The sequence below is a fragment of the Gossypium hirsutum genome, chromosome A09, assembly GCF_007990345.1.
Source record: "Gossypium hirsutum isolate 1008001.06 chromosome A09, Gossypium_hirsutum_v2.1, whole genome shotgun sequence".
Lineage (NCBI taxonomy): Eukaryota > Viridiplantae > Streptophyta > Magnoliopsida > Malvales > Malvaceae > Gossypium > Gossypium hirsutum.
Window position 1 is genome coordinate 1,330,549 of NC_053432.1, and position 13,973 is coordinate 1,344,521.

The 13,973-nt window shown below is 32.2% G+C and overlaps 1 protein-coding gene across 2 annotated transcripts; it reads left to right on the forward strand.

The window, feature by feature from the left end:
* Nucleotides 1-5,557: 5,557 nt before the first annotated feature.
* On the forward strand, nt 5,558-13,130 carry LOC107888495 (CDP-diacylglycerol--serine O-phosphatidyltransferase 1). 2 transcript variants are annotated; one of them, XM_041077584.1, is made up of 13 exons: nt 5,558-5,850; nt 7,758-7,954; nt 8,938-9,003; nt 9,093-9,152; nt 10,227-10,317; nt 10,838-10,892; nt 10,991-11,137; nt 11,271-11,359; nt 11,500-11,584; nt 12,135-12,226; nt 12,334-12,587; nt 12,675-12,763; nt 12,847-13,130. In XM_041077584.1, the coding sequence occupies exons 2-13, from the start codon at nt 7,791-7,793 to the stop codon at nt 12,972-12,974; spliced, it is 1,320 nt and encodes a 439-aa protein (XP_040933518.1). In that variant the 5' UTR covers nt 5,558-5,850; nt 7,758-7,790; the 3' UTR covers nt 12,975-13,130. The 2 variants fall into 2 exon arrangements, with proteins under 2 accessions (XP_040933518.1, XP_016668117.1); XM_016812628.2 differs by having other exon boundaries at nt 5,559-5,850; nt 10,991-11,070; nt 11,243-11,359.
* The last annotated feature ends 843 nt before the right edge of the window (nt 13,131-13,973 follow it).

The window sequence follows — 13,973 nt, forward strand, 5'->3', positions numbered from 1 at the left end:
GTGATTATCGAGCAATAAAGTTCAATGTAAATCTTACTCAGTGTCACTCCTCTATTTAATCCGAGACTTAAACATGCATACTAACCTCACCTTCCGGTGATGGAAATACGACACTATTAAGAACAAGTGGACTAAGTTCCTCTAATCCTTACTCAACTTCCGTTGGAATGCTTGTTGGCTCAAACTATCACTGCACTTTCCAGTGTCAGTGACTGCAATAACACTTTCGTGTTAAAAAACATTCAAACCCCAAGGTTAAATAATAAAAGAAAGATTTAATAAGTTAACATTTAATCAAGAATTCATGTGTACTTCCATACAAACAGAAAATAGAGAATAATCACCAGCATTCATAAATAAATAAGAAAGAATTGAGTGGAGAATACTATTCCTCGACAACTCGACCGAATCTCTCTATTCCCTCTCATCTCGTAAGAAGCTAGTCTGCATCTATTTTTCACGTTGGCTTACTCATGAGAGGCTTAAGCTGCCATGGCTGCAAGCTTCAAGATCAGATGATGAAGATGATGATCCCGAAAAAAAAAAAGCTCTCATTTTCTTCTTACGTCCACCTTTTATGTCCTTCTCCAATAGTACAGGTGTCCTTTCCTCAAATTTATTCTGTCCTTGTATGTATAGGTTGGTTATACCAGACTGGACAACTTATGCAATTTTAATTCTTATTTGGATAGCTGTCAGGTACGAGAATTAATTCTGGACGCAATCTAGAATTCACTTATGCAGCGACATTAACGCAAAAAGATAACAAAATTAAGGATAAAATAGGCTAGGATTCATTGAGCTATAAAATGCAATCTACTAAACTAAAAATGCTAAAATGTATGCTAAGGATAACTAAATGGGAACAAATTTAACCAATAAGTAAAGGGGAAAACCTATGTTCTTTCTAATGCTATCAGTGTGCCATACTGTATCACAGACCGTGTACACCCAAATACCTTCAAACACAAGCCTTTTCACCTACACTTCCTTAGGTACCAAGCCATGAAATTATCATCACTTAAACCTATTCAAAATGTACCAAAACATGTCAAATAACATTCAACCTAAGTGCCTAACCAATATGCTATCATTGGCACCACAATTCAAACATAAACTTTAACTATCTAAACTAAAACATAACTAACTTGTCATGTTTATATATTCATCTTCTAAACCACAAGTAACAAGTGCTAAAATCATCTATTGACACCAAACCTTCAAATGCAAGCACAACTCAACCAAAGTTCATAAGTTACCAACACAAAATGACCATTTCACCACAAATGATCAAGATAAGCATAAAAATCTAACATTCTATACTTATTCAACCATCAAAATTATCATCATCTTATCATGTTCACATTCATGAAACTAAGTTCACTAAATGACTAAAATTTATGCACATTTCTTTTCCAAGATAGCATGAACAACACCAAATAAATTTACACCATCACAGCCATCAACACAACCATTAAATCTTACCACTTATACATTAGTTCATATACGAAAAGGCTCAAAACATAACCAAATACTTATAGCATATATTTATACCAAAACCTTATCTACATGCCACTTATAACCAGGTCGAAATAAGTATATAGCTACCAAAATAGTTGATGGATAGTGTGATTTCCAAAAGCAATTCAATCGACAGCTCGAATCCGACGATTTACAAGGAAGAAAAAACCAAAACGAGGTAAAGTTGCATAAAGCTTAGTAAATTTGAATAATTAAACATAACATACTCGTCATTTAAAAGCATACCAATTGAAATTAACATAAAAATTAATATTTCTTTCCATGTTTCAAATTCCCTACTATGTCAAATGGTTAGTCATAATCATTTAATATCAATAAAGCTATTGTACAACATAACAGATATGCCAACTTGCATTCAATTAATAAATAACATTTCATGCCGTGATAATTCAATTCCTTTCAAATGTCCCCTTTCATATTTCCATTTCCATAAACCATTTCATATAACTATTCTAATTTATTCATATTTCACCCGATGAACCAAAATGAAATAACATTGAATACGTGGAACAATGCTCACACAAGCTATAACTGTAAATGCTCCCACGAACTGTGAAATGGGCCTATTCACACAAGCTGTGCGTCGGGATATTAAGCTACACGATGCTACTCACATAAGATGTGAAGGATCCACAACAAATGTAGGATCTTAACCATCGGTAGGACATCCAAGACCAGCACCTAAAATGATAATAACCCTAATGACATGCCATTTGTATCCTAAGCATTCACAAGGTTCATACGAGCCATGTTTTATATCTATATCATTTAATTATATACCCATTATTTCATCAAAAGAATTTATCCATGTAGTTTCCCATTTTCAAACATGACTTTTAACTTAATTAACATTGCAACTTAATCCATTTCATCACTTACCATTTATCAAACAAATAAAATTAATCACTACATACATAAATAGGTATTAAATCAAAAAAACATCAAATAATTAGTTTAACCAATTTACGAACTTACTATAACACAGTAGTTACCAACACCTCGACGACGACTACTCGACAACTTTTCCTTTCCCGTGATTATCAACTGACTAATTTTTTTCTTGATCTAAATATAATAATTTAATTCAATTATCCAATTAAATTGCTTTAAAATACTTAAATTCACATATTTGACCCTTAATCAATATTTTACACTTTTACCCTAAATTTTTACCTTTTATTCAATTTAGTCTCTAAACCCAAAATTTTCAAATATATCCCAATTTAACCAAATAAATGCTAGCTGAATTTTATATAGTCCCTATACAACCCATATTTATCAAATTTTCACAATAATTTCATGTAACTTTACTATTTTAACAACTAAATCCTTAAACTTTAAAATCAACCAAAATCACTTTACAAAATAGTCTTATTTAACTATCAAACTTATAAATCTATCACCAAACTTCAAAAACATCACAAATTCATCAATAGCATAACTCAAAATATTTAACAATTTTATGAATTAGTCCTTGGGTTAGCTAGATTAAGCTACAATGATATCAAAAACATAAAAATTACTAAAAAAAGGGTTAAAAACACATACTATGCAATTAAAACAAGCTTTGGCTGAAGCTTCCTATGTTGGCTATGGTGTTTTTCCGTTGAAGAAAGAAATGGGAAAGAAGAAGATGAAATAATAAAATGGCTTTTACTTTTTTTATTATTATAAAACATGTTTTACTTTTAATTAAATAATTTTTTAACATATAAAATACTTAAAAACAACCCACTAACCATGCAAGCTACCTTAATATGGCCTAATTGCAACTATGGCCTTCCAATCATGATTTTATGGCTATTAAGCATAAATAAACTAATAGCGATTAATTTTTATAACTTTTATGATTTAGTCCTTTTTACTAAATTAATTATCTAAACGTTAAAATTTGTAGACTAAATTTCAATACACCTATATAATAACTAAGTAAATATTTAATAAAAATATTTATGGGTTCGGTTTATAGAAGCGAGGTCCCAAGACCTCATTTTTGAAAACCACTCACCTTTAGGGACAAATCACTTGTACTTAACTATTCATTAAATTAGCAAAATTTATCATATTAAAAATTCAATATAATACTATATTTGACTCATAAATATTAAATAATAAATCTACGAACTCACTCATCAGATTTTTTGTTTCAAAACTACTGTTTTCGATATCACTAAAAAATAGAATATTACAGATAGTTTCAGAGTGAGGTATAATAACTAGTGCATATAAAGGAATAGAACTTGAGGAAGCATTCGCAAGAGCCAAAGTTGAAAGTTAAAAATGATAGGATTGTTAATCTAAATCATCAAATGCAATATGCAAATATGACTCAAGTAAATGATGTTTTCCCCACTTAGTTCTTATGAACTTATTCGTGTGTGTTATGTTACAAGAAAGTTGATGTGGGTCTACACCATGAGGGTTGATGCCAGGACTACACCAAGAAGTGGCGTATCGGGTTATCATGCAATTTAATAGTTAAATCAAAGCAGCTTAGTATATATTTAGGATTTCATGCTTAAAGTAGTAAATTATGCTTTTTACTAGTTTTTATTATATTCTATATATCTAAATAAGGTTACCTGGTCTTGTAGGACAAATCAGGAGCTAAAGATTCATATTCGGGTTGAAATTGATGCCTATGTCGTAACACCAACACACCGATGTCTCAACATTGAAGACAGAAGCCAAAAACAAGTCATGGAATGAAACTGCCTTTGATGTCGCGACACGCTCCATGCTGTGTTGCAACACTGCCCCTACATAGCCCAAAAAGTGCTGCATGTGATAATTACGTTTTGGAGGGAAATTAGATGTATTAATCCTAGTCGAACTCTAAGGACTTCAAGGATAATTTAGGCACTTTAATATTCCGAATTTAGTCTATATAAAGGCCATTGTAATCAGTTTAAACACACAATTTTAGGTAGAAAGAAATTATTCTTAAGTTTTTATTTTATTCTTGGATTTTTATTTCGTTCTTATTTGTACTTAGGGTATTTTATGTTCTTATAACCGAAAGATCCTATTTCAAAGTGAGACTTTCGTGAGTGGAGATTATTTTGGAGCCATGCTTTCATTGATAAATACATGAGCATCTTACGCCAATAATCCCTTATCAGCAATTTTTCTCTAATTACATGCAATGAAAAATTATCAAACATGTTCTTCTTTTTTATTTTCCTTCAGCATGGGTACTTTATTTTTCCTCATTACCTTAATTCTAAATAGACTTGATCAAGGCCGGGTCAGAATTTTTAGGTCTTTTTTTAGGCTCGAGCTCAATCCGGTCTGAAAAATAGGTTTAAAATTTTGTCCAAATCCGATCAAGATAAAAAATACTAAACCCAAGCTCAGTTCAGTCTATATGTATTATTTTTTTCTTTAAAAATAAATTTTAAAAAAATAATATAACAAATACACTAAAAATATTAAAATAAATTATAGTTAAAACTTAACAAACTAATGTCTTTAAAATAATAGCAAAATAAATAATAAAACAAAAGTTATACAATATCCAAACAACAACAGCAGAAAAAAAATTAAGTAGATTCAGGCTAGGCCTAAACTAAAAAATCTTATCCTTAGGCCTGATTCGTTTAAGAGACGAGCCTTATTTGTTATTGAAACTTATTTTTCGGAATTGACCTTCAAATATAGAGAAGTGAGTGATAAGTGATTATTTACTTCTTCTTTTTTCAGCATCAAAAAGGAATTTGCATTTGTTTTGTTAAGAGAAAGTGGGGATGGAATCTTTAGGAGGTTTATTTGCATATGTTCTTTTCCTTTTCTATAGTGTTACTTTGGCTTCCAGGCTTAAGAATAATTTTAAGCTATGAAAGTAGGGATAATAGGATTACTTTCAAAAAATGAGAATACAAGTAGGATAGAACTCCACAATAAAAAAATATTCTTTTTTATGTTAAAATAACAGTAGCATTTGTTAATTTAATCTTAATTAATTAAAATATTTTTTAAGTTAAATAAATAACTCGAATATATTATAAGCCTCTAAAAAACCAAAGGCCGAACTCAGAAATACACCCGAAGCTCATCAGCTAAAACTGAGTTTAATAAACCAAAAAATCAACCCTAGACACACTGCTTTCTTTCTGCCGCCACAACTCTTCTTCCTCCTTTTTCTTCTTCATCTGCTCGCCGCCCGGAGCCGTGTCTGGATCGTGTCCAGCTTCTTTTTTCTTTGACGTATTTCGGCGTGTCCCGTACGTATCGGGCGTATGTACGACACCGGTACGAGAGGGGAAGAGCCGTGTCGGTGTTTCATAGGTTTTAAGCCTAGATATCATGGTGAATTTGTTGTCTCTTCCCTTTTATATGTTTATTTTCTGTTTGAATTTGAAGTTTTTCTAAGACGTAAAAATGCAAGCATAAATCTCAAGTGTCATAATGCCTATATACCTACTAATATTCTGTTTTAAAGAGGTTTAAATACTTGCTGAACTTGATATCTCAATTATGGGTTTTGATGTAACGATCTAAAATGTTCATTTCTTAGTTCAATGTGAGAAGTACTTAATGTTCTAGCTGCTAAAATCTACTATGATGGTCCTTGGAAAGATTCTCTTCTGAAAAGGAGGTTTTTGAGAAGCAGCTTGAAGTTCGGATCTTTTTATCTTGTCATGAAATCTTTTGCTTTTTGATGGTTGAAATGACCGGTAGCTTTGAATATGATAAAGATAATAAAGCAACTGTTTTAATAATTAATGTGGTTGATAGATTATCATGTAGAATATCACTTGCTCTTTAGTAAAGTGGATTGTCACATCATATGAACCGGTGTTGAATGGGAGTTTCAATTCTTGGGCAAGCTGTATGGACTCATAGCTTTAAGGTGCTATGTTCCTTTGACTTTTTCATTTTTCTTGAAATATCCATTCCAATACATATATGGGCATGGGCATGGAGAGAGGATCCTTTATGGAGCCTCCAAATATATAGAAAAACTTAAAAATATTGAAAATGCTCATGTAGGATACATACTCATACCCGACACTTGCACTTGAGTGTGATTAACATAGCTGGGGAGGGTTTTTGTTTTCTTTCATCCTTTATGGGTTATTCCTTCGCATCTTTCACTAGGGTAGTGGCTTGTCTTTGGTAGTACTGCGAATTAAATGCTTCATTACAATGCTTATAGCTTCCGTAGTGGCCAAATCATCACCTAGAATTAAGATGACACAATAAACTGACTATGCCACCACACCAACTGTATTGGTGTGAGTTTGGGTTTTATGTAATCTTTGCGTTGAAGATGCTTCAACACTTATATTAAGGTTGTGCTTTGCCTTATTTAAAGTTGGTTAATAAGACAAGTTCTTTTAATGTTAGATCTGGTGAATGAATTTATTGCATTTCACATTCATATATGTTATCAATGCCCTCCATTGGGCTTAGTACTTTTAGGGCTAGTTTGGCAATGCTTTTGAAAAGTGCTTTTGAGAAGTGCTGTGGAAAAGTGCTTTTGAGAAGTGCTTTTGAAAAATTTGGTTTAAAATTTGAGTGTTTAGCATTGCTGTCAAAAAGTGCTTTTGAGAAATAAAATGTCCATTTTAGACATGTTATTATCAAGTAACAAATATACATTTAAATAATATTTAAATTAGTTAATATTATTATATTTTAGTAAGAATATAAAAAATATATATTATAATTTATTGTTAATATTTTTAAGCAATAAATATTAATTATTTATAAAATTTAATTAGAGTATATAAACTATATTTTAAATATTTAAATATAACTATTAAATATTTGTAATTAGTATTTTAAAAAATATTTTTTTATTTTTAATTAATGATTTTAACACATTTGTAATTAAGTATCAAGAAAAAAAAAGAGAAGTACTCTATTATTGAAGGAGTGAAAAAGTAATTAAGCACTAAAGTGCTTTTGGGAGAGGAAAAGCTAAAAATTTTAACTTTTCCGTTTCAGAAGTGCTTTTGAAAAGCACTTTTGAAAAGCTAAAAATTTCAGCCAAAAGCAGCTTGTTCTGCACAGCTTTTCTTCCAAAAGTGCTTTTGGAGCCAGAAGTGCTTTTGAAAAGCAATGCAGAACTGGCCCTTAGTTGTTGTCACCAATTTATTTATATACAGTAATGTATGTTAGATTTTCTCTTACTATTAATTGAAAGCTTGCCATTTTTAGAAGTTCTTAAGTAAATATTACTAATGATGTTTTATAACTTTGTTCTGCAGGTAAGCAAGTTGTATTTCTGAAACACAGAGCCTATGGAACCTGATGGTCATAGGAGATTGAGGAGAAGGGATCATTTTGTTCAGGAAAATGGAGATCCTGATCTATCTTGTTCCATTGATGAGTTAGATCCATGGACTGCATGGGCATACAAGCCTCGTACTATTTCATTTTTATTTGTTGGCGCATGCTTTCTAATGTAAGTGCCCTGCTTAATATATATTTCTTGTTAGCATAAACTCAACTGAAAATTCTGCATTTTCCCCCTTTTTAGCTTTAGACATCTTTTATATTGTTGGTAGCTTATCTTTCAATAACACAAAATCTTCTTTTTTTGCGAGAATTTGTAGTTCTTGGCTTGAATTTATGCGCTTATTTTTGTTGTGAATGGCTGTCAATCTTTTGGGTGCCATCAACCATATGGTTGCTTATGGTTTTTAATTTTTGAACTTGTTTCCGTTGCATGTACTATGTTTAGGATGGCAAGATTACATTGGAAAATATTATGCTTCCTTTGGTGTTTTAAAGGATACTATGACTACAGTGACTCTATGGAGTTGTAGATTATTTCAAAAGTTTTAAGAAAATCTTGTGGAAACTTACATATATGTTTTTGAAGTTTTATAACTGAACTAATGTTATTCAGCTATAGTTGTTTTTCTTTATCTGTTTGGCCGTTGTTAAAGTCACTGTAAAGGGAAACAATTGGTATTGTGAGCAAGGAGCTGCATTTTAATAAGGACACTATTGTTACAATGACTTCATTTCGGTGTTGATTATTTTTAAAAGTTTTAAGAAAATCTCACGGAAACTTGTATGTTATTCAGCTATAGTTGTTTTTCTTTTTCCATTTTGACCTTGTTAAAGTCATTGTAATCTAAGGGAAACAATTGGGATTATCTATTGAGTGCAGCTTGGTCATTATACAGTTTCATCAATTTAGTACAATGATAGTTTCTTATCATTGTCTTCTACTAGTTGCATCCAGCACCATGTCTTTAGTTTTGCATGTTGCTGTTTAAGTTCTGTTTGCTAGATACATGGCTGAAATCTATAAATAACCTGAGTATGTATCTTTTTCCTTTATTTGTTAAAGAAGAAACTTCTTTATTTCTTTTAATGTGAATTATGTCTCAATTTTTATATTAGCACTCATTTATTTGGTCTTTATATGTTTCACAGTTGGGCAAGTGGAGCCCTTGATCCTGAGAGCAACAAATCTGGTGATCTTGTCACATCTGTAAAAAGGTTTCTATTTATATCTAATGGTGTTTTATGTCTTTTCTTTTTTACTTGCTGACATGTTTTAAGTATCTCACATGTGCTCTTTTTTATAGGGGTGTATGGGCAATGATTGCAGTTTTTCTTACTTATTGCATGCTGCAGGCTCCTTCTACGTAAGTTATTAGATTGATTTCTTCTGTAGGACTTCATTCATGTAATTGTTTTACAGGGATTCTTTACTATTTAGTAGCAGGTATAAATCCCCCTCGCATGAGAGAAAAAAAAAATGTTGGTATTGATTGATGTTTCTTTTGGTTCATTAAGAAATTTCCTAAAAAGCTATCAATGACTTTCAATGGTTTCTCTTAGGCTTAAAGGAAATGCATTGTCTATGTGGTCTCTATTATGATGACTGGAAAACAAACTCCTCTATCATCCTATGCTTTTGCATAATGTTCACATTTTATTTTCCAAGTGGCTTCACTTATTTAATTGTTTTACATGGATTCTTTACTATTAGTAGCAGGTATAAATCCCCCTCACTCCTAAAAACAGTAATTTATGTTGTATTGATTGATTTTACAATTCTTCTGGTTCATTAAGTAGAAAGCTACAGACTCGATTCTCTTCTGTAACCTCTTAGAATCAGACTTTTGAGTTTTCCTTTCAGTTGTGTGTATATATAGATAAATAGATAGATAAAATATACTCTTTCAATATCAGAGGCTTTCACGATAAAAGCTGAAAATTTCTGCCTTCAAGATTTGTCAATGATTCTCAATCGGAGTCTCTTAGTCTTAAAGGAAATGCATCATCTATGTGGCCTCCATATTATGATGACCAGAAAACTAACTCCTCTCTGTCATCATTATTTGCTTTTGTATACATGTTCACATTTTATTTCCTGGGAGACTTTATTTGTTCAACATTTTACATTTCAAAACAGGTTGAACCTTATAAAGGAGTGAGGGGAGGCAGGGTGTGAGATTTAAAGTTGAAATATGTATTCGTATATCTGTCCTATGTCAAAAATACTTTTCATGATGTGAAAGCAATGCTTTTATGACTGTGTCGGCTGGAGAAGATGGTGATGGAATTTTATAAATTTGTTTATGGATGACTCTGGAGTTTAATCTTTTTTTATTTGCAAAGCTATGTTCTAGTCAGCTGCATTTCTTATTACTACGGTTAATGGATTGCTAGTGTTATTGCTCTGGGCACTTGAAGAAAGTCAAACTTCTTTGCAGGGTCCTTATTCGGCCACATCCTGCAGTTTGGCGTTTAGTTCATGGAATGGCTGTTGTTTACCTTGTTGCACTCACTTTTTTGCTTTTTCAGGTTAGCTTCCCAGTGCAGCTTTTATTTATTTATTTATTTTCTTTATGTATATTGTACTATTGTCCATTGCTTAGTTTATTTATTTTTGTACATCATGTGTACATACTTGCATTTGTCTATTGTAGCCTTTTTTTTTTTTTTTGTTGGTCGACATTATGTACTATACCTGGAATCTTAATTGATCACATAGGAAACCCGGCTAATTGTATTTGTTAGCATAAAGCCCTGCCCCTTCACAATTTAAAGATTTGGTAATGTTAACATGTTGTCAATTATCAAAAGTTGCTCAGCCTTGCAAATAGGAGCTGAGATGCACTACTTACAAACATCAAATACTCTCTATACAGCACACATACATATGAGAAAAAGTGAAACGTGTGTGTGTGTGTGTGTCTGTAAGGGGTCAGAACTTGGTGTTGTTCTGGAATGTTTCTGTCTGTGCATATACATGCAGACATGCATGCTGTCATCTGAAGTTGAATAAATGATTAGTGATGGTTGCTCTGAATTTCATTTCCAGACACGTGATGATGCTAGGCAATTCATGAAGTTTCTCCATCCTGACCTTGGTGTTGGTATTGCTTTTGGCCCTGAAATATATTTAGTTTCATATTTGCTCTGCTGTTATTAATTATAATAAAGTTTCTTCATTATTATTTGCTTCTTCATGCAGAGCTTCCAGAACGATCCTATGGTGCTGATTGTCGCATTTATATTCCTGAAAATCCCTCTAGCAGATTTAAGAATGTTTATGTATGGATCTTCTTGCACAACCTGAATGCTCTACTTTATTCTCCTTCTTTTACCTCTTTTTCTTTAGGTATTTATTTTAATGCATACTTGAGCTAGTCTTTCTTGATGCAATGGCTGTGGTATTTTATTTCTCAATTCTAATTTTGTTCATATAAAAAAAAACAATTTATAGGAAACTCTATTTGATGAATTTGTTCTAGCCCACATCTTAGGTTGGTGGGGCAAGGCCATTTTAATCCGCAATCAGCCACTTCTCTGGGTCCTCTCAACTGGATTTGAGTTTATGGAGGTTAGATTTTTACAGGACATGCTTATAGTTTTTCATATTGTTCTCATTTCCCGTTTAGAAGTATTACTATTGACAAGTTAATGCTTGTATGTGTGGTCTGTCTTACATCAATAAACTGACTATTATTATGCCATATGCAGCTTACCTTCCGACACATGCTACCCAACTTTAATGAGTGCTGGTGGGACAGCATTATTCTTGATATTTTTACATGTAATTGGTTTGGTAAGATCCCACATTGCCATTTTATTTACCCTTTGTTTTCAATATGTTCTTTTTTCCTTTGATCACTGTTGTGCCTAAGGCTGTAGCATATGGAATTGACTGAAAGGGATGAAGCAACTGAACAATATTATTAGCTGGTTAAATTGTTTTCTAAATGGTCTTTTCCAAGTTCCATTTTCAATTATTCAAATGTTTTCTAGCAAGTTTTATACTGTGATAAAATAAATTAATTTTTGGTAAGGATAATATTTTGTGCTTTGATAATTCCTCTCACACAGAATAGTTCTCAGGTTCCCAGCCTAATTAATTTGTATGACAGATGTGGATTTGAAAACCCTTATTATAGCCCTACATATGATCATACTCCTTAAGTTGTATGAAATGTGAAACCTAAGTGGGAATAACAGTTTTGCATTTCTATTCTATTCATGTGATCTCAAAGTCGTAGTCTGTTGTGTTATCATGAGTATATAATTTTATTTTGTTGTTAGTTCCTGGTGTGGTAACAAAGCCTTAATATGATTCTTCAGCCTATTTGGTTTTCTTGTAGGTATTTGGGCTGGAATGCATACTGTTAGGTACTTTGACGGCAGAACCTATGAGTGGGTTGGAATAAGTCGCCAGCCTAACATTATTGGCAAAGTATGTTTTTTGACCTGTAATTACTTTCTTTACTGTGTTTCTTCAGGTTTGATAAGAGTTTGTTAAAAATTCCAAGTCATGAAATGGTGATTGGTCATTGGTGTTAGGTGAAACGAACATTGGGACAATTTACGCCAGCCCAGTGGGACAAAGATGAATGGCACCCCTTGCTTGGTCCATGGCGTTTCATTCAAGTTCTCAGCCTTTGTATCGTCTTCTTGACAGTAGAACTTAATACATTCTTTCTAAAGTTTTGTCTCTGGATTCCTCCTCGAAACCCTGTGATTGTCTATAGGTTGATTTTGTGGTGGCTAATAGCAATACCAACAATTCGTGAGTACAACTTATACCTTCAAGACCGGTATTATCTCATTCTCTCTCTCTTTCTCTATTTCTGACATGTACATACAATGCCAGAATATTGACAATATTCCTGTTCCCCTTTCAGTAAACCAGTGAAAAAGGTAGGAGCATTTTGTTGGCTTTCTCTCGCGATTTGCATCATCGAGCTTCTCCTATGCATCAAGTTTGGACATGGTATGTTGCAGTCCCCATATAATATTTTATGAAGAGTTGGTTTCCTTAATCATTTAATTTGATATTGTTAACCTACCCATCAGGTTTATACCCGAAGCCGATGCCACGATGGTTGGTAGTTTTCTGGTTGTCTATGGGATCCACTCTCGTATTGTTCCTTATGATTTGGTCATGGAAACTGCAGCGGAGTTACCGCAAAAAGAGACGATAATTTCAATATACTATTCTTTTAGTTACTTGCACCATTGATTGGCTGTAATGTAAATACTTGTAACTTTTCATAAATTGTAATTCTAGGCTTAAATAATAACTATAGGTACTTGTTATTTTTTGACAATTTTTGTTGAAAAAAGTTTCAGAACCAAAATGTGAGTTATTTCTAATTAAATTCAAAATTCAAAATTAAAATTTTAGTATTAAATTAAATTAAATATTTTTTTTTCTTAAAGAAAGAATTGTATGAATTAGTGATATCATGTTATTTATATTTTTTTAATATTTAATGTTATTATCAATATTTTCATCTTAAGTGAATTTTAAAATTTAAGATTAAATTGTTGATGTATATTAAATTATTGAAAAAGGATAATTAAATTATTGAATTGGAATAATATTCATATTTTATATAATCTTTTTTCCCTTCTTTTTGCTCTTATCACTCTCGCACCTATGACGAAGGATTCTCACCCATAAACACAATGCTTTCATTTTCAATCACTTTCAAGAAAGAATCCTGTTTTGATTTACTAAACCTATGAACGTCTCCTTTTATTATTCATAACCATCGTTTTCCTAGCTTCCTAACATCTTTAACCCCATAAGTAACAGCAGATAAAAGATACAAATCGATACAAAGAGTGTTCTTGAGCTGAGTTAACAATGGAAGTCTTACCAGTGCCAGGAGGACCCTAAAAAATAGTGGAAAGGATTCTGCTACGATCAATAGAACTTTGAAAACAATACCAGGACGCATCCGTTCCGACAAAGGCTCATGAGAACCATCAGTTTTCCCTAGTTGAATAGTGGGTTTGGTATTTCGCAACTTTTGATGTTTATTATGGATCATCATCTGGGTCGTGTTGGGCTGTAGTACGGATGCTTGTGGCTGTGGCAGTGGGTTCAGGAGAAAGCTTGGTGTGAAGATGGAAGCGGTCAAGTTTTGGTTGAAAGGGAGGAGTTCGGATTTGGATTGGAGAATTTGTGTCATTTG

Excerpts from the sequence above, each read along its gene's own strand:
- LOC107888495 (XM_041077584.1), top strand. The coding sequence starts at position 7,791 with ATGGAACCTGATGGTCATAGGAGATTGAGGAGAAGGGATCATTTTGTT. Across the intron at positions 11,138-11,270 it reads TTTTACCTCTTTTTCTTTAG|CCCACATCTTAGGTTGGTGG; the intron begins GTATTTATTTTA and ends AATTTGTTCTAG. Across the intron at positions 12,227-12,333 it reads AGCCTAACATTATTGGCAAA|GTGAAACGAACATTGGGACA; the intron begins GTATGTTTTTTG and ends CATTGGTGTTAG.